General features: G+C 40.2%; 1 protein-coding gene across 1 annotated transcript in view; it reads left to right on the top strand.

Annotated features, from left to right (window-relative positions):
• Cep76 (centrosomal protein 76) overlaps window positions 1-18580 on the top strand; it is a 29118-nt gene extending 10538 nt beyond the window's left edge. The window contains exons 5-11 of the mRNA XM_021214333.2: window positions 246-343; window positions 4084-4212; window positions 7181-7369; window positions 10518-10684; window positions 12000-12333; window positions 16439-16656; window positions 16990-18580. Of these exons, the coding sequence (XP_021069992.1) occupies window positions 246-343; window positions 4084-4212; window positions 7181-7369; window positions 10518-10684; window positions 12000-12333; window positions 16439-16656; window positions 16990-17128 (1274 nt within the window). The 3' untranslated portion in view covers window positions 17129-18580. The remainder of the gene's footprint in view (window positions 1-245; window positions 344-4083; window positions 4213-7180; window positions 7370-10517; window positions 10685-11999; window positions 12334-16438; window positions 16657-16989) is intronic.
• Window positions 18581-20346: the final 1766 nt, after the last annotated feature.

Here is a 20346-nt window from a genome sequence, read left to right as displayed (position 1 = left end):
GCCTGCCTCTGACTCCCAAGTGCTGGGATTAAAGGCGTGCACCACCACCACCCAGCGTGTTTTTCTTTTTTTCTTCTTTTTTTTTTTTTTTTTTTTTTTTTAGATAATTTCTTTATTTACATTTCAAATGTCATCCCCTTTCCTAATTTCCCCTCTGAAAATCCCCTACCCCCTACCCCCTCCCCCAAGTTTCATGTTTTAAATAGAATTTAAGTAGAGTTGTAAATATTTATTTTTATTTGTAGGCACAGAATCAAAAGTTTCCGTGGGAATTTTAAATATAAAACTTGAAATGTACCCACCACTCAGCCAAACGCTATCTCAGGAAGTAGTGAACACACAGGTAAATCTCACTTCCTCTTTCAGGTGTGCTTCGGTTGCAGTAAATATTTATCTAGACGCTTAGATTTGTATTAAGATAATTAACATGAGGGATGCGAAAAGAATTACAAAGCTGGGGCTGGTGGTGTAGCTTAGTGGTAAGTGCTTGCTTAGCATTTACAAGGCCCTATATTTGACCAAACTCAAGGCCTGGGAATGTGTCAGGAAGAGTCATAGTGTTGGAGGGCATATGGAAAAAAGTTTTATTACGTTAGTATGTATTTGTGTGTGCAGGGGAGGTGGTTGATAAGTGTGTGCTGTGCTACTGTGCCACTTTCCGTAGTGATCCTGGAGTTCCCCTGCATGGGGCCCAGGGATGGAGCTCAGGTCATCAGTCTCTGGGGACAGACATATAAAAGCTGGCACCCGGTCTGGTTCCTGTGGAATGCTTGGGAAGGCTTTGTCTCCTAACCCACTGTCTGGTCTGGAATCACTTCCTGGGGTTGTAAGAGCAACAGATTCTTCAGCCCTTGAGTTGGATTTCTGTTTGCTGCTCTTCAGTTTAGCTGCGGTTCTCTGCTTTCCTGTGGAAGAATTCTGTCCGACTGCATCCTTTATCTTGGAGCTGTGCTTTTATTCAACCCCATCCTATTTTTATGGCCTTAGACTTCCTCCTCCCTCTCCCCTTTCCTTTCCTCTCATCCACCCTTGCTGTGGTACTGGGCATCAAACCCAGGGCCTTGCCACCTGCTAAGCAATGTAGTCCTGTGAATTATAGCCATAGCCCTTCAAATTTTTACTTATGTATTATCATAATAAGTGTATATATGTTATTTATAAAGCTATATGGTAGATAAGCAAAGAACTATTTGATTTTTTTTTTTTTAATTTTTGTTTGTTTTGTTTTGTTTTGTTTTTTTGAGACAGGGTTTGTCTGTGTAGCACTGGCTGTCCTTGATTCTGTAGACCATGCTGGCCTTGAACTCAGAGATCTGCCTGCTTCTGCTTCTGCCTCCTGAGTGCTTGAATTAAAGGGATACACCATCAACACCTGGTTCAAATAACTATTTTAATTACAGTTTATTTTATTGGAGTTTTTGGTATACAAGATCACCTTGTATAGCCTAGCATGACCTTGAACTTTTGATCCTCCTGCCTCAACCTCCAAATTTACGTCCAACACTACATCATCTTATAAATTCTGTTGTTTCTTATATTGACAAAGCTTTTTTGTTGGTGGCTGGAGAGATGACTTGGTTTTTAAAATTACAGGATGCTTTTCCAGAGGACCTGGGTTCAAAGTTTATGAATTTATGAATTGGGAATTGAATATAGGGCTTTATGAATTGTGGACATCTTTATCACAGAGGGACAAACACAGACCCGTGGGTTCTCTGTTTTAAGACATTTCTCACCTGCCTGCGCCCCATTAGAGATTCACCTGCTTCAGCCTCCCATGTGTTAAAGACCTGTGCCACTACACCTGGCAGGTCTTCTTTTAAAACCTAACATTGTTTTACTTACTTATTAGTGTTTAAATATTTATCTTTATTTATGTGTGTGCATCTGTGTGGGTGCCCAAAGAATCTAGACTAGGAGATTGTGGCCCCTGAAGTTGATGTTAAAGGTGGTTGTGAGCCACCCAATGTGGGTGCTGGGCACGAAACTAAGGTCCTCTAAAAGAGCAGCCGGTGCTCTTAATCACTGAGACATCAGGATAGACTCTAATGTTTTATAAGCATTTTGTCATTTTTCTGTGGTGATGTTAGTCATTTTTCATGAGTCATGTGTGAATGTGCATGTGTGTGTATGTATATGTATATGCATATATATGAAATTGCTAATTTCTAGACTTTTATATAATATATATATATATTATATATAAAGTTTTATATATTATTGTGTGTGCACTTAGTAGGGGGTGGGGTTTGTGTGTAGATCAGAGGACAACTTTGTAGAACGATTCTCTCCTACTAGGGATCAAACTCCAGGCACCAGGCTTATGTAACAGGTACCTTGAACACACTGAGCCCCCTCACTGGCCTTATTCTTACATTTAGTCCACAATACTTACTTGTCTCAAACAGGAGTTGGGCTGAAGAGACAGAACTGGAAGGACTTCCTATGCCCTTCCCTCCCCAGCTCTGAATAAAAGCATGGAGGCTTTTTTTTTTTTTAATGAATGCTTTGTTTGGCCTTCTCTTACCCTTGTTCTTCACTATCTCTTATAACTTATAACTTAAATTTCCCAGTTTTACTAATCTCTCTTCTACCACGTGGCTCATTAGTCTCCTTCAGTCCTGGCCTGCTCTTCCTCTGCGTCTGGCTGGGAAATTCTTGAGTCCCTGACTCTTTCCCAGAGTTCCCATCTCTGCTGGAGGTCCCGCCTGTTCTCTCTTCCTCTGTTTACTATAGACCATCAGCTGATTATTAAACCAATCAGGGGGTGAGAGAGGGGGGGCTTACAAAATATGATATAGCTATATGAATAATAATACTGAAGTCCTCTCTTTGGTACAGAAATCAGCATTTGATTAATACAAAGACCATCTTTATACACTGCACACAAAGATCATCCCAGGAGAGATGGCTCAGGGATTAAGAGCACTGGATTCTCTTCCAGAGGACCCAAGTTCAATTCCCAGCACCCACAAGGCAGCTCACAACCATCTATAATTACAGTTCCAGGGGATCAGGCACCCTCACACAGCCATACATGAAGGCAAAAGCAGTAATGAACATAAAATAAACAAATCTCTAAAACAAAGCACCATGCACTTGAGACAGCTACCTGCAACTCTTAACTGCAAGGGATCCACTGCAACTCTTAACTGCAAGGGATCCAGTCACTCATTTGACCTCCTTGGGCATATGCATCCCATACATATACACATTCATATAATTTTTTCTGTTTTCCTTTTTGAGATACGGTCTTTTGATGATATAGTTCTGGTTCACCTGGCACTTCCTAGTCCAGGCTAGCCTTGAACTCAGAGATCCGTGCCCCTGCCTCCTGAGTGCTGGGATTAAAAGCATGTGCTTCATTCATTTATAGCAGCTTAGTAGGAGTCTGGAGACAGTGAGGAAACAAAATGCCAACTATAAACTGGGTAGGGTGGTGCATGATTTTAATCCCAGTATTTGCAGAGGCAGGCAAATCTCTTGAGTTTTAGGCCAGCCTGCTCTAAAGGTGAATTCCAGGACAGCCAGGGCTCACAGAGAAGCCCTGTCTCATAAAACCAAAACAAAACTCCAGATACAGAAGGTTTTAAATAGAAAAGTTACCGAAGGGCGATATGTGATGGATGGTTACTGGGAGGCCAACTTAGATCACATTGTTGGGGTATAAAAATACCTGAATTGCAATAAATGTTAGTATCTAATTCCAAGATTGGGCCTGTGTTTTTTGGGAAGTGGGTGCAACATCCTTGAACAAAAGGCTTGTGTGGATGGGAGAGAGAAAATGAGCCAGGGGCCAGAGTGATAATAAGCTTAGAAGGTAGTTTTCATGATGTAGGAAGTGACTGAAGTGTTTCCTTACATAAAAAATTCCATGGTGTGCAGGGAAAAGTCACTTGGATTATGGATAGAGACCAGGGATATTGACGTGATTAGAGAATCTGGGAGATGGCGGGTTGTTTGCAGCAGAGTATGTACTTCAGGTTAAGTTGGAAACAGCAATGGAGAACAGTAGATTGTTCTGGTAATTGAGGACATTTTGTAGACACTTAGTTTTTAATTAATTTATTTTTTAATTTCAAGCTTGCCTTGGAACGTCAGAAAACTGCAGAGAAAGAGCGATTATTTCTAGTTTATGCTAAGCAGTGGTGGAGAGAGTATTTGCAAATTCGACCCTCTCACAACTCAAGGCTGGTCAAGATTTTTGCCCAGGTTTGTAAATTATCTTAGAAAAGTTTCATCCCTATATTTGAAGTGTAGTGCTATAAATATTTAATTTATATTTGTAAAAATATATTCATTTCACAAATGAAAGTTTATTTCTAAAATAGTTATCATTTATTGGGTAGGTTGGTGGCATAATAGTTTTTGTTAACTTGGAATATACCTTTTCATAATATTTAAGATTGATTAAACATTTGGATATTTATGTTAGTTTTTTACTATTGCTGTTTTTTTAAGATGTACTGACTTATATGAGTACACTGTCACTGTCTTCAGACACAAGAAAAGGGCATCAGATCCCATTACAGATGTCTGTGAGCCACCATGTGGATGCTAGCTCTCCAACCCCCTAGGGATAGCTCAATGGTTAAGAGCAAGGACTGCTTTTCCTGAGGTCCTGAGTTCAATTCCCAGCATCCACATGGTGGCTCACAGCCATCTGTAATGGGATCTGATGCCCTCCTCTGGTGTGTCTGAAGAGAGTGATAGTATACTCACATACATAAAATAAATAATAAATCTTTAAAAAGATAGAAGGGGATTAGAGAGATGGCTCAGTGGTTAAGATCACCGACAGTTCTTCGGAGGTCCTGAGTTCAATTCCCAGCAACCACAAAGTGGCTCACGACCATCTGTAATGGGTTCTGATGCCTCACATACATAAATAAATTAATCTTTAAAAGAAGAAAACAAAAAAAATAGCATTAAGTACCATTTCTATGGCTCGGTGAGTAAAGCCCTTGCTATGCGAGCTGAACAACCCTGAAGCTCATACAATGGAGGAAGGAAAGAGCCAGCTTCAAACTAGCCTCTGACCTTCACACGTGCACTGGGCATCTGCATGGTCATACGCCATTTACACACAATAGTACAAATAATACATGAAATATTTTAAAACAATTGCAGTAAGTGCAATAATTGTGTAATCACTATGTCTAAGCCAAATGTTTGCATAATTTCAACTACAAATGAAACCTTGACTTTGGTACAGTTTCATGCCGATGAACATAAGTGCCTTTAGAACAGCTGACCTGCCCCATGTTGTAGCTTAGAAACACAATACACTAAGGAGTATCCGTTGTTTACCTTTGATCGGGTGACACTGGAGCTGTGACTGCCTAGCATCAAAAAATAGTACATGCCACATATTACTAGTCTAGAAATCAAAATTTAAAGTATAGTTTCTACAGTCTATATATAGGTATCACTTCTGAGGAATAGATCAAATAGTATATATTCACCTCACCATATATATATATATATATATATATATCACCTACAGTGTTAGATGATTTTTGACATTGTCTTAAGGTTTCTATTGCTGTGAAAAGATACCATGACCACAACAACTCTTTATGTTTTTGTTTTGTTTTTTATTTATCTGAGTACACTGTAGCTGTCTTTTTGGTTTTCTGAGACAGGGTTTCTCTGTGTAGCCCTGGCTGTCCTGGAACTCACTCTGTAGACCAGGCTGGCCTCGAACTCAGAAATCCNCCTGCCTCTGCCTCCCGAGTGCTGGGATTAAAGGTGTGCACCTCCACTACCCAGCTAAAGAAACCATTTATTGAAGCTGGCTTACAGTTTTAGAAGTTTACTTTATTATTGTCATGATGGGAAACATGGAAGGAAGCATGCAGGCTGGAGAAGGAGCTGAGGATTCTACCTTGGCAGGCTGCAGGAAGAGAATGTCACACTGAGCCTGGCTCCTTCCGCCAATGCCACACCCACCCAACAAGGCCATGCCTCCTTAGAGTGCTACCCCTATGAGCCTGTGGGCCCATTTTCTTTCAACCAACCATAGATGTGTACATTCATGCACATATCCTGTACTCCCTAATCACTGGGACAAATACAAATGGCCTCATTTCTAGACAGGGATCTTAGGACTGAGTCCCAAATTAAGTGTTAGTGGGAAGCAGAAATTACTTCTAACTTTCGAAAGTGTTGTTCTTGTTAAGGTATGGGATTACATTAGAGAAATACATCAATGGTTCTAAAAATTGAGCAGTAGTGTTTCTGTTGCCTAAGTTAGGTTTCACTTCATCAGAACATTTTACTCATTTCCAGAGTTTGCATTTTAAGGGCTCCTTTACTTTTGAGACCCTGTCTCAAAAAAAAACAAAAAAACAAAAAAAAAAACCCATCCTGTATTTAGGATATTCCTAAAATGTTTTCAAATTCTACTTTCAATTGATTTGGTTAATATTTTCAGTCAATCAATTAAAAAAATGTTTTGTCTGGATATGAAATTCTGTGTGACAATACAAAAGAATACTTCAGCTTAGCTTTAGATCCCCTTCCCTTCCCTTATCCATCGGCTGACTCTTTTTTCAGAGAATTCTTAACTACTAAAGGCTTTGGAGTCAGACAGCTCAGGTTTTAAAAATCCTGGCTCTAGTGCATGCCTTTAATCCCAGCACTTGGAAGAAGCGGCTCTCTGAATTTGAGCTAGCCTGTTCTATAGAGTGAGTTTTAAGACAATCAAGGCTACACTAATATAAACCCTGTCTTGGAAAAACCAAACCAAGCCAAACCCTGACTCCATTGTATAACAGCTATAGTTTAATTCATTTATGAAAGGAGAATATGATAGACTTCATTAAGAATGTGAGTGCCAGGCAGTGGGTAGTGCACACACTTTTCATTCCAGTACTTGGGAGGCAAAAGCAGGTGGATCTTTGTGAGTTTGAGGCCAGCCTGGTCTACAGAGCAAGTTCCAGGACAGCCAAGGCTACACAGAGAAACTTAAAAGATACAGTAGCCTAGTGCTAGATGAAAGGTGTACACTCAAAAAAGACAAAAAACAAACAAACAAAGAAAACAAAAAAAAAAAAAAGAAAGAAAGGTGTACACTTAATATATTAACGGCATCCAGAATTATCTACAGGATAATAGAGAGATATGGTACTTCCAGTGATTAGCTTGTTGTTATAATGTTTTCCCTTTCTTCCTTCAGGATGAGAATGGGATAAATAGACCAGTCTGTTCCTATGTTAAGCCACTTCGAGCTGGACGACTTCTGGATACTCCGAGGCAAGCGGCTCGATTTGTTAATGTCCTTGGTTATGAACGAGCCCCTGTTATTGGAGGAGGTGGCAAGCAGGAACAGTGGTGCACCCTGCTGGCCTTTCTCTGTAGAAACAAGGTATCAAAAACATGTAACAGATAATAATATTTACTCTCAATTACTTTTAATTTATAGCATATTTATAAAAGAATTTCCTTGAAAATATACATATTATCAACTCGAACAAGTCAAATTACACATCAGCACTTAAAACTTAACATCTTTATTTTTGTTGGAATTTCCTATTGAATAGAATGTTCTTCCATTGAGATAGAGACTCAAAGTCATTGAGATAGAGACTCAAAGTCATAGAGCTGAATGTGTTGGCTAATGCTTGTAATCCCAGAACTTGAGAAACTGGCAAAAGATGACAGGTTCAAAGTCAGTCTGGGTTACAGAAAGCTCCTGGGCGGCCTGTGCTCTTTGTGGGCTCTTGTCTCAAGAACAAAGCAGCTGGATGTGGTGGTGCCTGAGGCAGAGGCAAGTGGTGAGGGGGAGGCCAGCCTAGTGTACGGAGCAAGCTCCAGGTCAGCCAAGGTCAAAAAAAGAACAGAAGTCTATAGACACAGTGATTATAAGAAAAGTTCTTGGATTTTATAGTATGGTATGTTACTTTTAACACAATTATATTTAATTTATATAATATATAAGTTATATTATAACTGGTATAAATGATATTAAACTTTGTAAGGAATTTGTTTTTTATTTTATGTGTATTTGTCTTTTGCACAACATACATGTAGTAGCTCTGTAGTTACAGAGGACTGTAAGCTACCATGTGGGTGCCGGGAAACCCAGGTCCTCTGGAAGAGCAGCCAGTTCTTAACTGCTGAGATCTCTCTCTAGCTCCCTGATATTAAATGCTCAGTGATTTCAGTACTTTAACTTCAGAGTATGGGGTGTTTCCTAATCTTCTAAAGTCTAACAATGGTGCTAGTATAGTGAGTAAGTAGGATTTTTAACATTTACTGTCAGTGAAACAGAAAAAAGACAAGCTTCTTTCACCCGCTGCTGTTTGTTTTGTATTAATTTTGTCTGGTATTGTGTAAATAGAAAGTACGGTCACAAAGGACAGCTCATACTGTAGAAGAAACATTTGAGTGACAGGCTGATTCATCACTTGGAAAGGCTGGTGTGTGTGTGTGTGTGTGTGTGTGTGTGTGTGTGTGTGTGTGTGTGGTATTTTTGAGACAGGGTCTCTCTGTGTATTTCGGAGAACTCTCTCTCTCTGTAGACCAGGCTGGCTTTGAACTCTAAGAGATCCACCTGCCTCTGCACCCAAGTGCACAGCATCCAGATGGTGCCTGCCCTCAGTGGCCAGGACATAGGACGCAGACCTCAGTGAACAAGGCAGAGTGGACACCAAGTCTCTTAAAGAACCTTAGCCGGGCGTTGGTGGCGCATGCCTTTAATCCCAGCACTTGGGAGGCAGAGACAGGCGGATTTCTGAGTTTGAGGCCAGCCTAGACTACAAAGTGAGTTCCAGGACAGCCAAGAGAAGCCCTGTCTTGAAAAACCAAAAAAAAAAAAAAAGAACCCTGAAAATTATTTAAATATTAAAATAGTTTTATTGTATGACCATTATAACACTAAAGATGCAACTAATACTTATCATCTTTTATAATTTTATTCATTATGCATATTTTCCATAATTTATAGGTAATATATAGATAAAATTTTGTCCTGTTTTATTTATGCTAAGAATACTTTTTCTTTTTAATTCATAGGGTTTTTAAAAATTAATTTTATGTATATGAGTACTCTGTTTTCATGTACACCAGAAGAGGGAATCATATCCCATACAGATTATAACTCACCATGTTGTTGCCGGCAATTGAACTCAGGACCTCTGAAAGAGCAGGCAGTGCTCTTTTTTTTGTTTTTTTGAGACAGGGTTTCTCTGTGTAGCCCTGGCTGTCCTGGAACTCACTCTGTAGACCAGGCTGGCCTTGAACTCAGAAATTCACCTGCCTCTGCCTCCCAAGTGGTGGGATTAAAGGCGTGTACCACCACGCCCGGCCCCCAGGCAGTGCTTTTAAACATTGAGACATTTGTCTGTCCTGGAATGTGCTTGTAGACCAGGTTTGCTTTGAACTCATAAGAGATCCTCCTGCCTCTGCCTCCCCAGTGCTGGGACTTAAGGCATGAGCTTTGACTTTTTTGGTATTATAAATGAACTTTTACATTAAATGCCTCTTAAATTTTATTTTGGGTTTTCTTTTTATAACAAATATCTAAGGAAGAAAACATACTGGTTCTAAAGGTTTTTTTTTGGGGGGGGAGGTTTCGAGACAGGGTTTCTCTATATAGCCCTGGCTGTCCTAGAACTCACTTTGTAGACCAGGCTGGCCTTGAACTCAGAAATTCGCCTGTCTCTGCTTCCCAAGTGCTGGGATTAAAGGCGTGTGCCACCACTGCCCGGCTCTAAAGGTTTTTATTAAACATTATGATAAGGGTATAGTTCAGTGGGAGAGCAGTCCTGGGTTTTGTTTACATCACTGCAAAAAAAAGGGGGGGGGCGGGGGTAGAACTAAAGAACCAAGAATAAAAGTATATCTGTCTGTTTAAACACATCTAATATGCCTGTACTATGTGGCCAGAGATGAATTTGAACTTCTGGTCTACCTCCTGAGTGCTGGGTTTACAGACACATACCATTGTGGCCTGCTTGTGGTGTGAGGAGACCTAATACAGGCTTTGTACATACAAGGCACTCGGCTCTGCTCTGCTCTATACCCCTAGTCCCCAGTCTTATACTATTTTTAAATTATAGACATATTATAATAAGGGATGGGCATGGAGACATTCCTGTAATCCAAGCATTTTGGCAGAAACAAGAGATCACTGTAAATTGGAGGTTAGTCCTCGCCATATAGAGAGAGCCCAGGTCAAACAGTAATATAACAAAGAAAATCTGGAACATGGAGGAGAACATCATATAATTCACCCTAAAATAAATATAGATACTGTTGAACTTGTTTGCTTGTTTTGAGCACTTTTCATTTATTTACATTTCCTACTGAAATATTTTTCAGCTTGCTTGTGCATACCCTTTATCTTGTAAATCTCCCTTGTAAATTACAGTCTTTTACATTATTATATTTTCTCCTTGTTTCAGACTAACATTGGATTAATGATTAAAGTTGCAGGTCTTATTGGTTTTCTTTATTTACGTATTTAACAGAGCTATGAGTATATCCTAATTTTACTTGGCTTTCCTTTCTAGGGTGATTGTGAGGACCACGCTAACCTGCTGTGCAGCCTTCTTCTTGGCTATGGACTGGAGGCCTTTGTCTGTGTGGGGACTAAGGCCAAGGGGGCGCCGCATGCCTGGGTGATGACCTGTGGGACTGATGGCACCATCATGTTTTGGGAGAGTTTAACAGGGCACAGGTCAGTGAGCTCAGGTTACGGGGAGTATAATGCAGGACTCGGGCTAGTGAGATGGCCAGCGGGTAGACACAGCAGAGCGCTGGGTCCACGAAATTATCCTCTGACTCCACATGCATGCCACAGCATGTGAAAACTTAAATAAAACACAGGTACAATTGTGGTGCTGGGGATCAAACCCAAGGCCCTGAAGTCATTCATTCATTCATTCATTCATTCATTGTGTGAGGAAGTCAGGACAACTTGCAGAATTGATTTCTTTCTCCATGTGGGTTCTGGAGCTCACATGCAGGTCAGGAGGCTGGGGAATAAGCATCTTTCACACAAGCCTTGAAATTGCTGAAGCTTTTTTGTTTGGAAGGAACTCATAAGTACATGTTTATAATCTTAGTTATTAGAGGCTTTTTGACATATGGTAGCTAAGTAAATTACTTCTAAGAGAATACTATGTACTTCTAAAATATTTACTATCATGACATTAGTAAAATACATACATATATATATATATATATATACATACACATGTATGAATGTACGTATATATATTAATATATATTATATATAATATATATGTGTGTGTATATTATATATATACTTTTAGTTTTGTGTAATTAGCATACTTATTTTCTGGTGATTATTTCTAAGACTAAAAATGAGTTACAAGTTGAAAATCATGGTTTAGTTTGAAAATCTGAAGTAGGCACCAACTCTGTTGTTTCTTCCTGGATGGTCTTTCTTGTTTTTCCTTCATCTTGTGTTAAGCGTTCAGTGTCGTAAAGAGGGCTGGGCTACCTCCTTATTTTCCCAAGTTCTGTTTCTCCTTGTGTGATAATCATTTTGAATAGTCATGCCTAATATTATACAGGCGAATTATGATACTCTCTGGGATAAACTTTCTTGATATTCACCATAGACATAGAATATTCCCTCCCTCCCTCCCTCTTTCCCTCCCTCCCTCCCTCCCTCCCTCCCTCCCTTCCTTCCTTCCTTCCTTCCGGAAGTTGATTTTTAAAGGTGCACTATGTAGATAAGGCAGAGTAATGCAGGTGGGAGTTAGCTCAGTAGAGCACTTGCTGTGCAAGCGTGAGTTCCCATTTTCAGACCTTATGTAAAAGCTGAGTATGGACATGTGCCTGTGTTTCTTGGAGTTGTGAGCTATGGGAAAGAACTCATCTTCCAAAAGAAAAAAAAAAGTGGATAGTGCTGGAGACAGTGTCAGCCTCCAGTCCACACACGCACAAGTGTGAGCAAGTGAGAGTAAGATAACTGCCTTTACAGTTTAAAAATTCTCATTGTATAAAACTGTCATTTCTTTTAGGTACATCCACAAGCCTACTAATCCCGATGGACCTCCACTTGCTGAACAGCCCAAACCACTGTACCCCTATCGAACAATCGGTTGTGTTTTCAATCATCAGATGTTCCTGGGAAACTGTCAGCCCTCGGATGCAGTAGAGACCTGCATATTTGATTTGAATGATGAGTCCAAGTGGAAACCTATGAGCGAAGAAGCGATTAAGTCTGTGTGTGCTCCAGGTGCCACTACATCCCTCCCTCCCTTCCCACCTCTGTGTGCATCCACGATCGACGCCTCAGTCACAAGCAATGAGATCGAGATGCAGCTGAGGCTTCTGGTGTCTGAACACAGAAAGGTAACTGACACAGAAGCAGTTGTGGCGTCAGGCTCCCTTTGTTGTTTATTTTCCAGTTCTTCCTTTAGATGATTTTGCTTGTGGGTGGTATGTATGCCACTTGCATGCCCGATGGATGCCCTTGAAGGTCAGAAGAGGGCTCTGGCTCCCCTTGGACTAGAGTTGCACTTATAAACTGCCATGTGGTTGCTGGGAACTGAACTTGGGTCCTCTGCAAGAGCAGTAAGTGCACTTAACCAGAGAGCCAACAGTCCACCCCAACTCTTTTTCCCCTTAAGTGCATTCACTTAAGCAAACACAATGGCCACCTTCATGAGGATTATAATGGCAAAAGTCATGAGACAGTTGTGAGACTTAAAAATGGCTAAATCTGGGCTGGAGAGATGGCTCAGTGGGTAAGAGCACTGGCTGCTTGCTGTTTAGAGGTCCTGAGTTCAATTCCCAGCAACCACATGGTGGCTCACAACCATCAGTAATGGGATCTGATGCCCTCTTTTGGTGTGTCTGAAGACAGCTACAGTGTACTCAGATAAATGAAATAAATAAATCTTTAAAAAAATAAAAATTAAAAAATAAATTTAAGGGGGCTGGAGAGATGGCTCAGTGGGTAAGAGCACCCGACTGCTCTCCCGAAGGTCCGGAGTTCAAATCCCAGCAACCACATGGTGGCTCATAACCATCCTTAACAAGATCTGACTCCCTCTTCTGGAGTGTCTGAAGACAGCTACGGTGTATTTACATATAATAAATAAATCTTTAAAAAATAAAAATAAAAAAAAATAAATTTAAAAAAAAGGCTAAATCTGGGCTGGAAAGCTAGGTTAGTGGCTGAGGACTCTTTGCCTTCACAGAGGACTTGGGCTCAGAGCCTAGCACCCATATCCAGTGGTGCACAGCCTGTAACTCCAGCTCTAGGGACTCTGACAGTCACTTTCCTGGCTTACTCAGAGACCCATATGCACAAACACATGCACATACACATAAGTAAAAATAAATGTTTCTTAAGAATTCCTAAGTCTGCTAAACCCTCTAAAGTTACTATTTCCTCCTAGAATTGGAGAATGATGGGCTTGTTCACATTCGATTTAGCCCAGTGCTGCCACCCTGCCATACCCAAATACCCACCCCGCTCCCTTGCTGTACCCGAATATCCACCCCACTCCCTTGCCATACCCAAATACCCACCCCACTCCCTTGGCTTGTTTCTGGAAATGTTTTTTTTTTAAGATTTATTTTATGTGGAAGTGTCTTGCCTGCATGTATGTAAGTATGCCAGGTGTGTGCTTCATGCCTGGGGACATAAAAAAGGCATTGGATTCCCTGGAACTGGAATTAGCAGTTATAAACTGCCATGTCACTACTAGGAATTGAAACTAGGTCTTCTGCAAGCATCACGAGTACTCTTGGCCACGGAGTGGTCTCTCCAGCCCTCTTCCTGTTTCTTTTATTCCACGTGGGTGGAGGTAAAATTACATCCTCAGTCTAACTTTAATTTGCATTCCTTTAATAATAGGATCAGCTATCTTGTTTATTGGCCATGTCCATTCTTCATAGGAGCTTTATAGATAAGATGCACTGATGAAAGGGAAGAGAGTATCATGTTTTATATCTTATTTATTTTTGTTTTGTGTTTTGTTTTTTTGAGACAGTCTCACTTTGTAGCTCTGGCAGGTCACTATGTAGACCAAGCTGGCCTTGAACTCCAAGAGCCTACCTCTTCCTCTTAGTGCCACACATCAATCCCCAAACTTGACATTTATCAAAAGAAACTCTTAGAAGACTGAAGTCTGAGTATTAAGTTATTGGTGATTCGCAACGGACAAGCGACTGAAATCCAAAATTTCTAGACAATATTTCTAGTTTGCTTCTGATGTTCCCTCTTAAAATTCCCTCCTTGGATAAACTTTTCTTGTTTTCCTGACGCCACCAATGGCAAACTGATTCATTATATTCTCTGGGTTCCCAATCACTTATAGCTTTGGCCCTAATATACACTTGCTCACCAGCTCATAAAGCATTTATGATTTCAGCATGGTGCTGGTAAGGAGATTGCTTAATTACACTGCTGGGAACGAAGGTCCCTCCATGGTCTTTCTAATTTCCCCAAGCTGCCTGGTAACTTTCTTATCTATTGTTCTATTACAAATGAAGATAGTATTTTATTATACTATAAGCTTGTTTTTAACACAGTCCTGCAGTTTGACTATGGATTTCTTATATTATTATGAAAATTTACATAGCTAGTAAGTGCCTGTTCGTGATAAGGGTTAGTGACTAAATCAGGGTGTGGCTATTTATTCATATAGCTGAGATCTGTGTCAGTGCTGATTACGCTGATCATTAGTTAAGCCGGCGAGCCTGCAAACCTGCAAGAGAGGCGTGTGTGATAGGGAAAGGGTTAAGAAAGATCTTCCAGGCTGCTTTTTATTATTTTATGAGTATACATGTGTGTATGTGTACGACTTGCATGCCTAGTGTCCACGAAGTTCAGAAGAGGACCCTGATCCTTGGACTGGAATTACAGATGGTTGTGAACCGCCGTGTGCGTGCTAGGACTTGCATGCCTAGTGTCCACGAAGTTCAGAACAGGACCCTGATCCTTGGAGCTGGAGTTACAGAGGGTTGTGAACCTCCGTGTGCGTGCTAGGACTTGAACCCTGATCCTCTACAAGAGCTGGTGCTCTTAACTGTTGAGCCAACTTTTAGTCCTGGTTTTACCTTTTAATCTTTTATAGTGTTAAAGACAGTGCCTTTTTAGAGTAACTGTTTTGGAAATTCTTGACATTCATTTACTCAGTTGATTTATTGACTTTGCCCTCTACTGTGGTTGAGTTTATGCAGATTGTCTCACTAGAGTTCTTGAGGGGGAAGCTGGTCTTGTATATCCTAGGCTGGTCTCAGACTTTGTGTCACTGAGATTGAACTTCTGATCCTCCTATCTCCACCTCTTGTGTGCTGGAATTACAGGATGCACCTGAACACCTACTTTTATGTAGAGCCAGGGTTCCATGCCTTACCAACCAATCCAAACAAATATAACCTAAAAATTGATATTATCTTCCATATTAGGATGATTCTGTATTCTAGCTAGTGAGTAGTTATTTTATACTTCCGAGCCTTAATTAAACACTCTTCTGACTAGCACCTTGCTGAAAATATTGAATGATTTTACACTGACAAAGAGTATGTTACAGCAAGTTTATTACAGTCTTTCTTAAAAGTAACTTCTTATTTTTATTTCTGTTTATCCCTAGAATAATTAAGAGAAAATTGAGAAATTAGGACAGCTTTTTTTTTTTTTTTTTAAAGATTTNTTTACTTATTATATGTAAGTACATATAAGCTGACACTCCAGAAGAGGGAGTCAGATCTTATGGATGGTTGTGAGCCACCATGTGGTTGCTGGGATTTGAACTCAGGACCTTCAGAAGAGCAGTCAGGTGCTCTTACCCACTGAGCCATCTCACCAGCCCTAGGACAGCTTTTAAAAAGTCTCTTCAGGCAGGCGTGATGGCACAGAGCTTTAATCCTAGCTCTTGGGATGCTGAGGCAGGCAGATCTAGAGGACATACTGAGTTCCAAGACAAAAGGAAGCATGGGAAGCAGAACCAGGCAAACCCCTGAGTTTAGGCCATCCAGGGCTACATGGTGAGAACCTGTCTAAATATGAACACGAATCTCTTCTTGCCAGATATGGTGACACATGTCTGCTCTGCAGTCCTAGAGCACTCAGGAGATACAGGGGTAAGACAACCATTTCACGATGAAGGCCATCATTAACGACTAGATAGGACTGTGTAGTTATACACGCACATATCTTGAGTGGGGTGTGGTCTGTAATCCTAGCATTTGGAACATGGAGGCAGGAAAATCAAGGACGTACTCAGCATCACATCTGGTTGATACCAGCCTGGACTATGTGAGCAGTTAGCTAGGTATAGTGATGCATCCCTATAATCCTAGCACTCCGAGGCTAAGGCAGGAGGATTGCAAAGTCTAAGTCCATCTAGGCCATGTTCAGAGACCCTGCCCAAAAGCAAAAAGCACATGTTTATGGAACTGGTCTTTAAAATATTAATATATCTCACATTTTCAATTGCTACAGGACCTTGGCCTCACTACTGTCTGGGAAGACCAGCTCTCCTATCTTTTGTCACCAGCTCTGGCCTCGTATGAGTTTGAGCGAACAACAAGCATATCTGCAGGCAATGAAGAGTTTCAGGATGCCATAAGGAGGGCTGTGCCTGACGGGCACACATTTAAAGGCTTCCCCATACATTTTGTGTATAGAAATGCCAGGCGTGCATTTGCCACTTGTCTTCGGTAAGGATTTTATTAATTCACAATTTAAAAATTTGTTAATTCATAGATATTTTTTGTATTAAGAATCTAGAGCCGGGCGGTGGTGGCGCACGCCTTTAATCCCAGCACTTGGGAGGCAGAGGCAGGCAGATTTCTGAGTTCCAGGCCAGCCTGGTCTACAGAGTGAGTTCCAGGACAGTCAGGGCTACACAGAGAAAACCTGTCTAGAAAAACAAAACAAAACAAAAAAAAGAATTTAGAAAGCAATTAATCTGATAATTGCTAGGTGTGACAACCTATTCCATGGGAGCTTCTACAGTGACCTTCTCCTTAACTACTTTTTCTTTTATATAGGTCTCCTTTTTGTGAAGAAATAATCTGTTGTCGTGGAGACCAGGTGCGACTGGCAGTTCGCGTTCGAGTGTTTACCTACCCTGAGTCTGCATGTGCTGTTTGGATCATGTTTGCTTGTAAATATCGCTCAGTATTATAGGACTAACATTTCCTAAGAATTATTCCTGTGTTTTATTAGAATTGTATATGAGCAGCTGTGTGTAGGTTTCTTAATTTAAAATCAGCCTTTTGGATGTCATTGTTTTATATAGATCTGACTGGTAATGTTTTAAAATATCATGTATGTACTTAAAAATTAAGGATAAAAATTTGTATTGAATTTAGTATGAATTAAGTGTATAATAATAAATGATACTTTGTTTTGAGGGACTCGGTAGTTTAAATGTGAATTTAAGATCTGTTACTTTACATTAGTAAGTAATTAAAGAAATTTATCTACTGGTTTAAGCCATAGTTAAATCAAAATGATCACTATTTTTCATAAAGGAAAGATTATTTTACACGAATTAGGAAAAATTAACCTCATAATAGTTTATTTATTACATAGATGAAAATATATTTTGCTAAATTATCATTTTTGTGTGATACTAGGGATATACGAGGCTTTCCAGAAGTCTGTGTGAAGACTTTGATGTAAGAATAGAAAAAGCTAGGTGTGGTGGCGCACACTTTTAAGTCCACAACAGGCCAGACTAATCTACATAGCAAGTTCCAGGCCAGTCAGGGCCATACAGTGAGACCCTGACTCCAAAACACAAACAACTACAAAAAGGAATGTAGTAACCAAGAGGCAAAAATGTTAATAACGGATCTCACATGAATCTGCAGTATGGGAATAATTTATGGATATTAAGATTAATTGAGCACTTTAGAAAATACTTATTATACTTCCTTGTTACAATGCTGGTTGTTCTTTATTTTTTGTTGTGATAAAAACATTAGCCTATTAGCAGGCTATGGTGGTACACACTTTTAATTCCAACCCTAGGGAGGCAGAAACAAGCGGATCTCGAGTTCGAGGCCAACCTGGTCTACAGAGTGAGTTCTAGGACAGCCAGGGCTATACAGAGAAACCCTGTCTCAAAAAACAAACAAACAAAAAACCCAATAAAAAAACAGATCAGCCTACAAGTGACTAATGTCATTGAAAAAAATCATGAGGTCATTGAGAAAGCATTTGAGTTTATATATTTATTTTAAATTGAGCAAATTTAAGTGTTTTAAGAGAGCAAAGATAAGCATTAAAAAGTAATTCAACTTACTGTAAGTAACTAATGATAAATATTTTGATTGTCCATTCTGTGTTTCTGTGCAGAGGGTTGTTTTATTTTATTTTGGTGGCACTAGGAATTAGATCAAGGGCTTCCTACATGCTACGCAAACACTACCACTGAACTATACCCACAGTGTCTCAATTATGTAGCCCTGGCTGGCCCAGAACTCACAGAAGTTTGCTTGCCTCTGTGTAGTTTCTTAGTTTAGTTGCTTTATCCACTCGTCTTCTTAAGAAATAAGTGTATGCCAGCCCACTATCCAAATTATTTATTCTTTTCATCACTTGCTGTTGCAAATAAAATGATTTTATTTATTTATTTATTTTTGGATGTCTGACTTTTTTATATTGACTTTGTGTGTGTGTGCGCGCATGTGTGTGTGCTCGCGCGCATGTGTGTGTGCGCGCTTGTGTGTGTGCTCGCGCGCATGTGTGTGTGTGCTCGCGCGCATGTGTGCTTGTACATATGAGTGAGTATATGTCACAGAGTTTGTAGAAATCAGGCCAACTTTCAGGAGCAGGTTCTGTCTTTCACACTGTGTGGGTTCCGGAGATTGAACTCGGGTCAGCAGTCTTGCCAGCAAGGAAGTGCCTTCACCCCTGAGCCATCTCACTGGCCTAAAAATTGTTTTTTTGAAATTAAAATCTAAAGATACCATGCCTAGCTGTGGTTGCACAGGCCTTTAATCCCAGCAGTTGGGACGCAGAGGCAGGCATATCTCTGAGTTTGAGGCCAGTTTGGACGGAGAATTCAAGGAAGTCTTAAAGGGGAGTCCAGGACAGCTAGAGCTACACAGAGAAACATTGCCTACCAAAAAAAAAAACCCAAAACAAACAAAAAAACCCAACAATCCAAATCAAAACAAAAACAACAAACTAACCAACTAACCAAACCAAAAAAGCCCTAAAGATAGCTAGATACTGTAAAACTTTTAAAAATTACAATACTTATGATTTAATGTTTTTTAGAAGCCAAAATATTACTCCCTCTTCATTTTCATCTCTTGTAAGACTGACATGACTTTAGAGAATTAGTCTATTACTAGAATTATACGTAAATCCACCAACAGAGAATTACTTGTAGTTTTCAACTTTTGAGATAAACTGAGGCATATACAAAGAGATCAAAGCTGTTTTGTTTCTAGGTTGGTCTTCCTATATAGTAGCACATGTATTTCAGTATGGTTTTATTATCAATTCTACAATAAATTTGTTTGTTATGAACTTAATAGAGTCTGGTATTAATACTCTTTAAAGTTGGTTTACTTTTAATCAGTTAATTCACGATCAGTAGAACTCTCGTGCTAATAATTCTGTGTTTGTGTCTTCGTCACCTCTCCTGTTGCTGGGATAAAGTACCACGATGAAAGCAGCTTAAGGGAGAAAGGACTTGTTTTGGCTCCCAGTTGGAAGCTGCACTCAGTCGTGGTGGTAGAGTTTGAAGCAGCTGGTCATATTCCATCTACAGTCAAGAAGCAGAGGGCTCCCAAGCCCAGGGCACAGTGCCACTTTGCAAGCAAGACAATCCCTGAATGGTGTGCCCAGAGACTGATCCAATCTCAGTATCCCTCGCAGGTGTGCACTAAGGTTTGTCCCCTAGGTGGTGACCCAGATCCTGTCAACATCAACTATCAGAATGTTCCTTTGGCGCTTCGTTTTTTTTTTTGTTTGTTTGTTTTTTTTCTTCATTTTTTTGAGACACGGTTTCTTCTCTGTGTAACTCTGGCTGTCCTGGATTACACTCTGTAGACCAGGCTGGCCTTGACCTCCACAGAGGTCTGCCTGCTTGTGCCTCCTGAGTGCTGGGATTAAAGGTTTGTTTGGTCCCTCACCAACAGGCTGGTCTGTTCTTCATATTTGATTTATAAAATTATTTTTATGTGTGTGTTTGCGTGCTTGCCTGCAATATTTACCACGTTCATGTAGTGCCATCAGGTCATATGAGAGTGTCCTTGGAAATACAAAGACTTTAATGTTTATGAAAATCAATATCGCCGGGCGTGGTGGTGCACGCCTTTAATCCCAGCACTCGGGAGGCAGAGGCAGGCGGATTTCTGAGTTCGAGGCCAGCCTGGTCTACAAAG

This window comes from Mus pahari, chromosome 15, assembly GCF_900095145.1.
Source record: "Mus pahari chromosome 15, PAHARI_EIJ_v1.1, whole genome shotgun sequence".
Taxonomy (NCBI): Eukaryota; Metazoa; Chordata; class Mammalia; order Rodentia; family Muridae; genus Mus; species Mus pahari.
The sequence above is the reverse complement of the archived record's forward strand: the minus strand, read 5'-3'. Positions and strand labels throughout refer to the sequence as shown.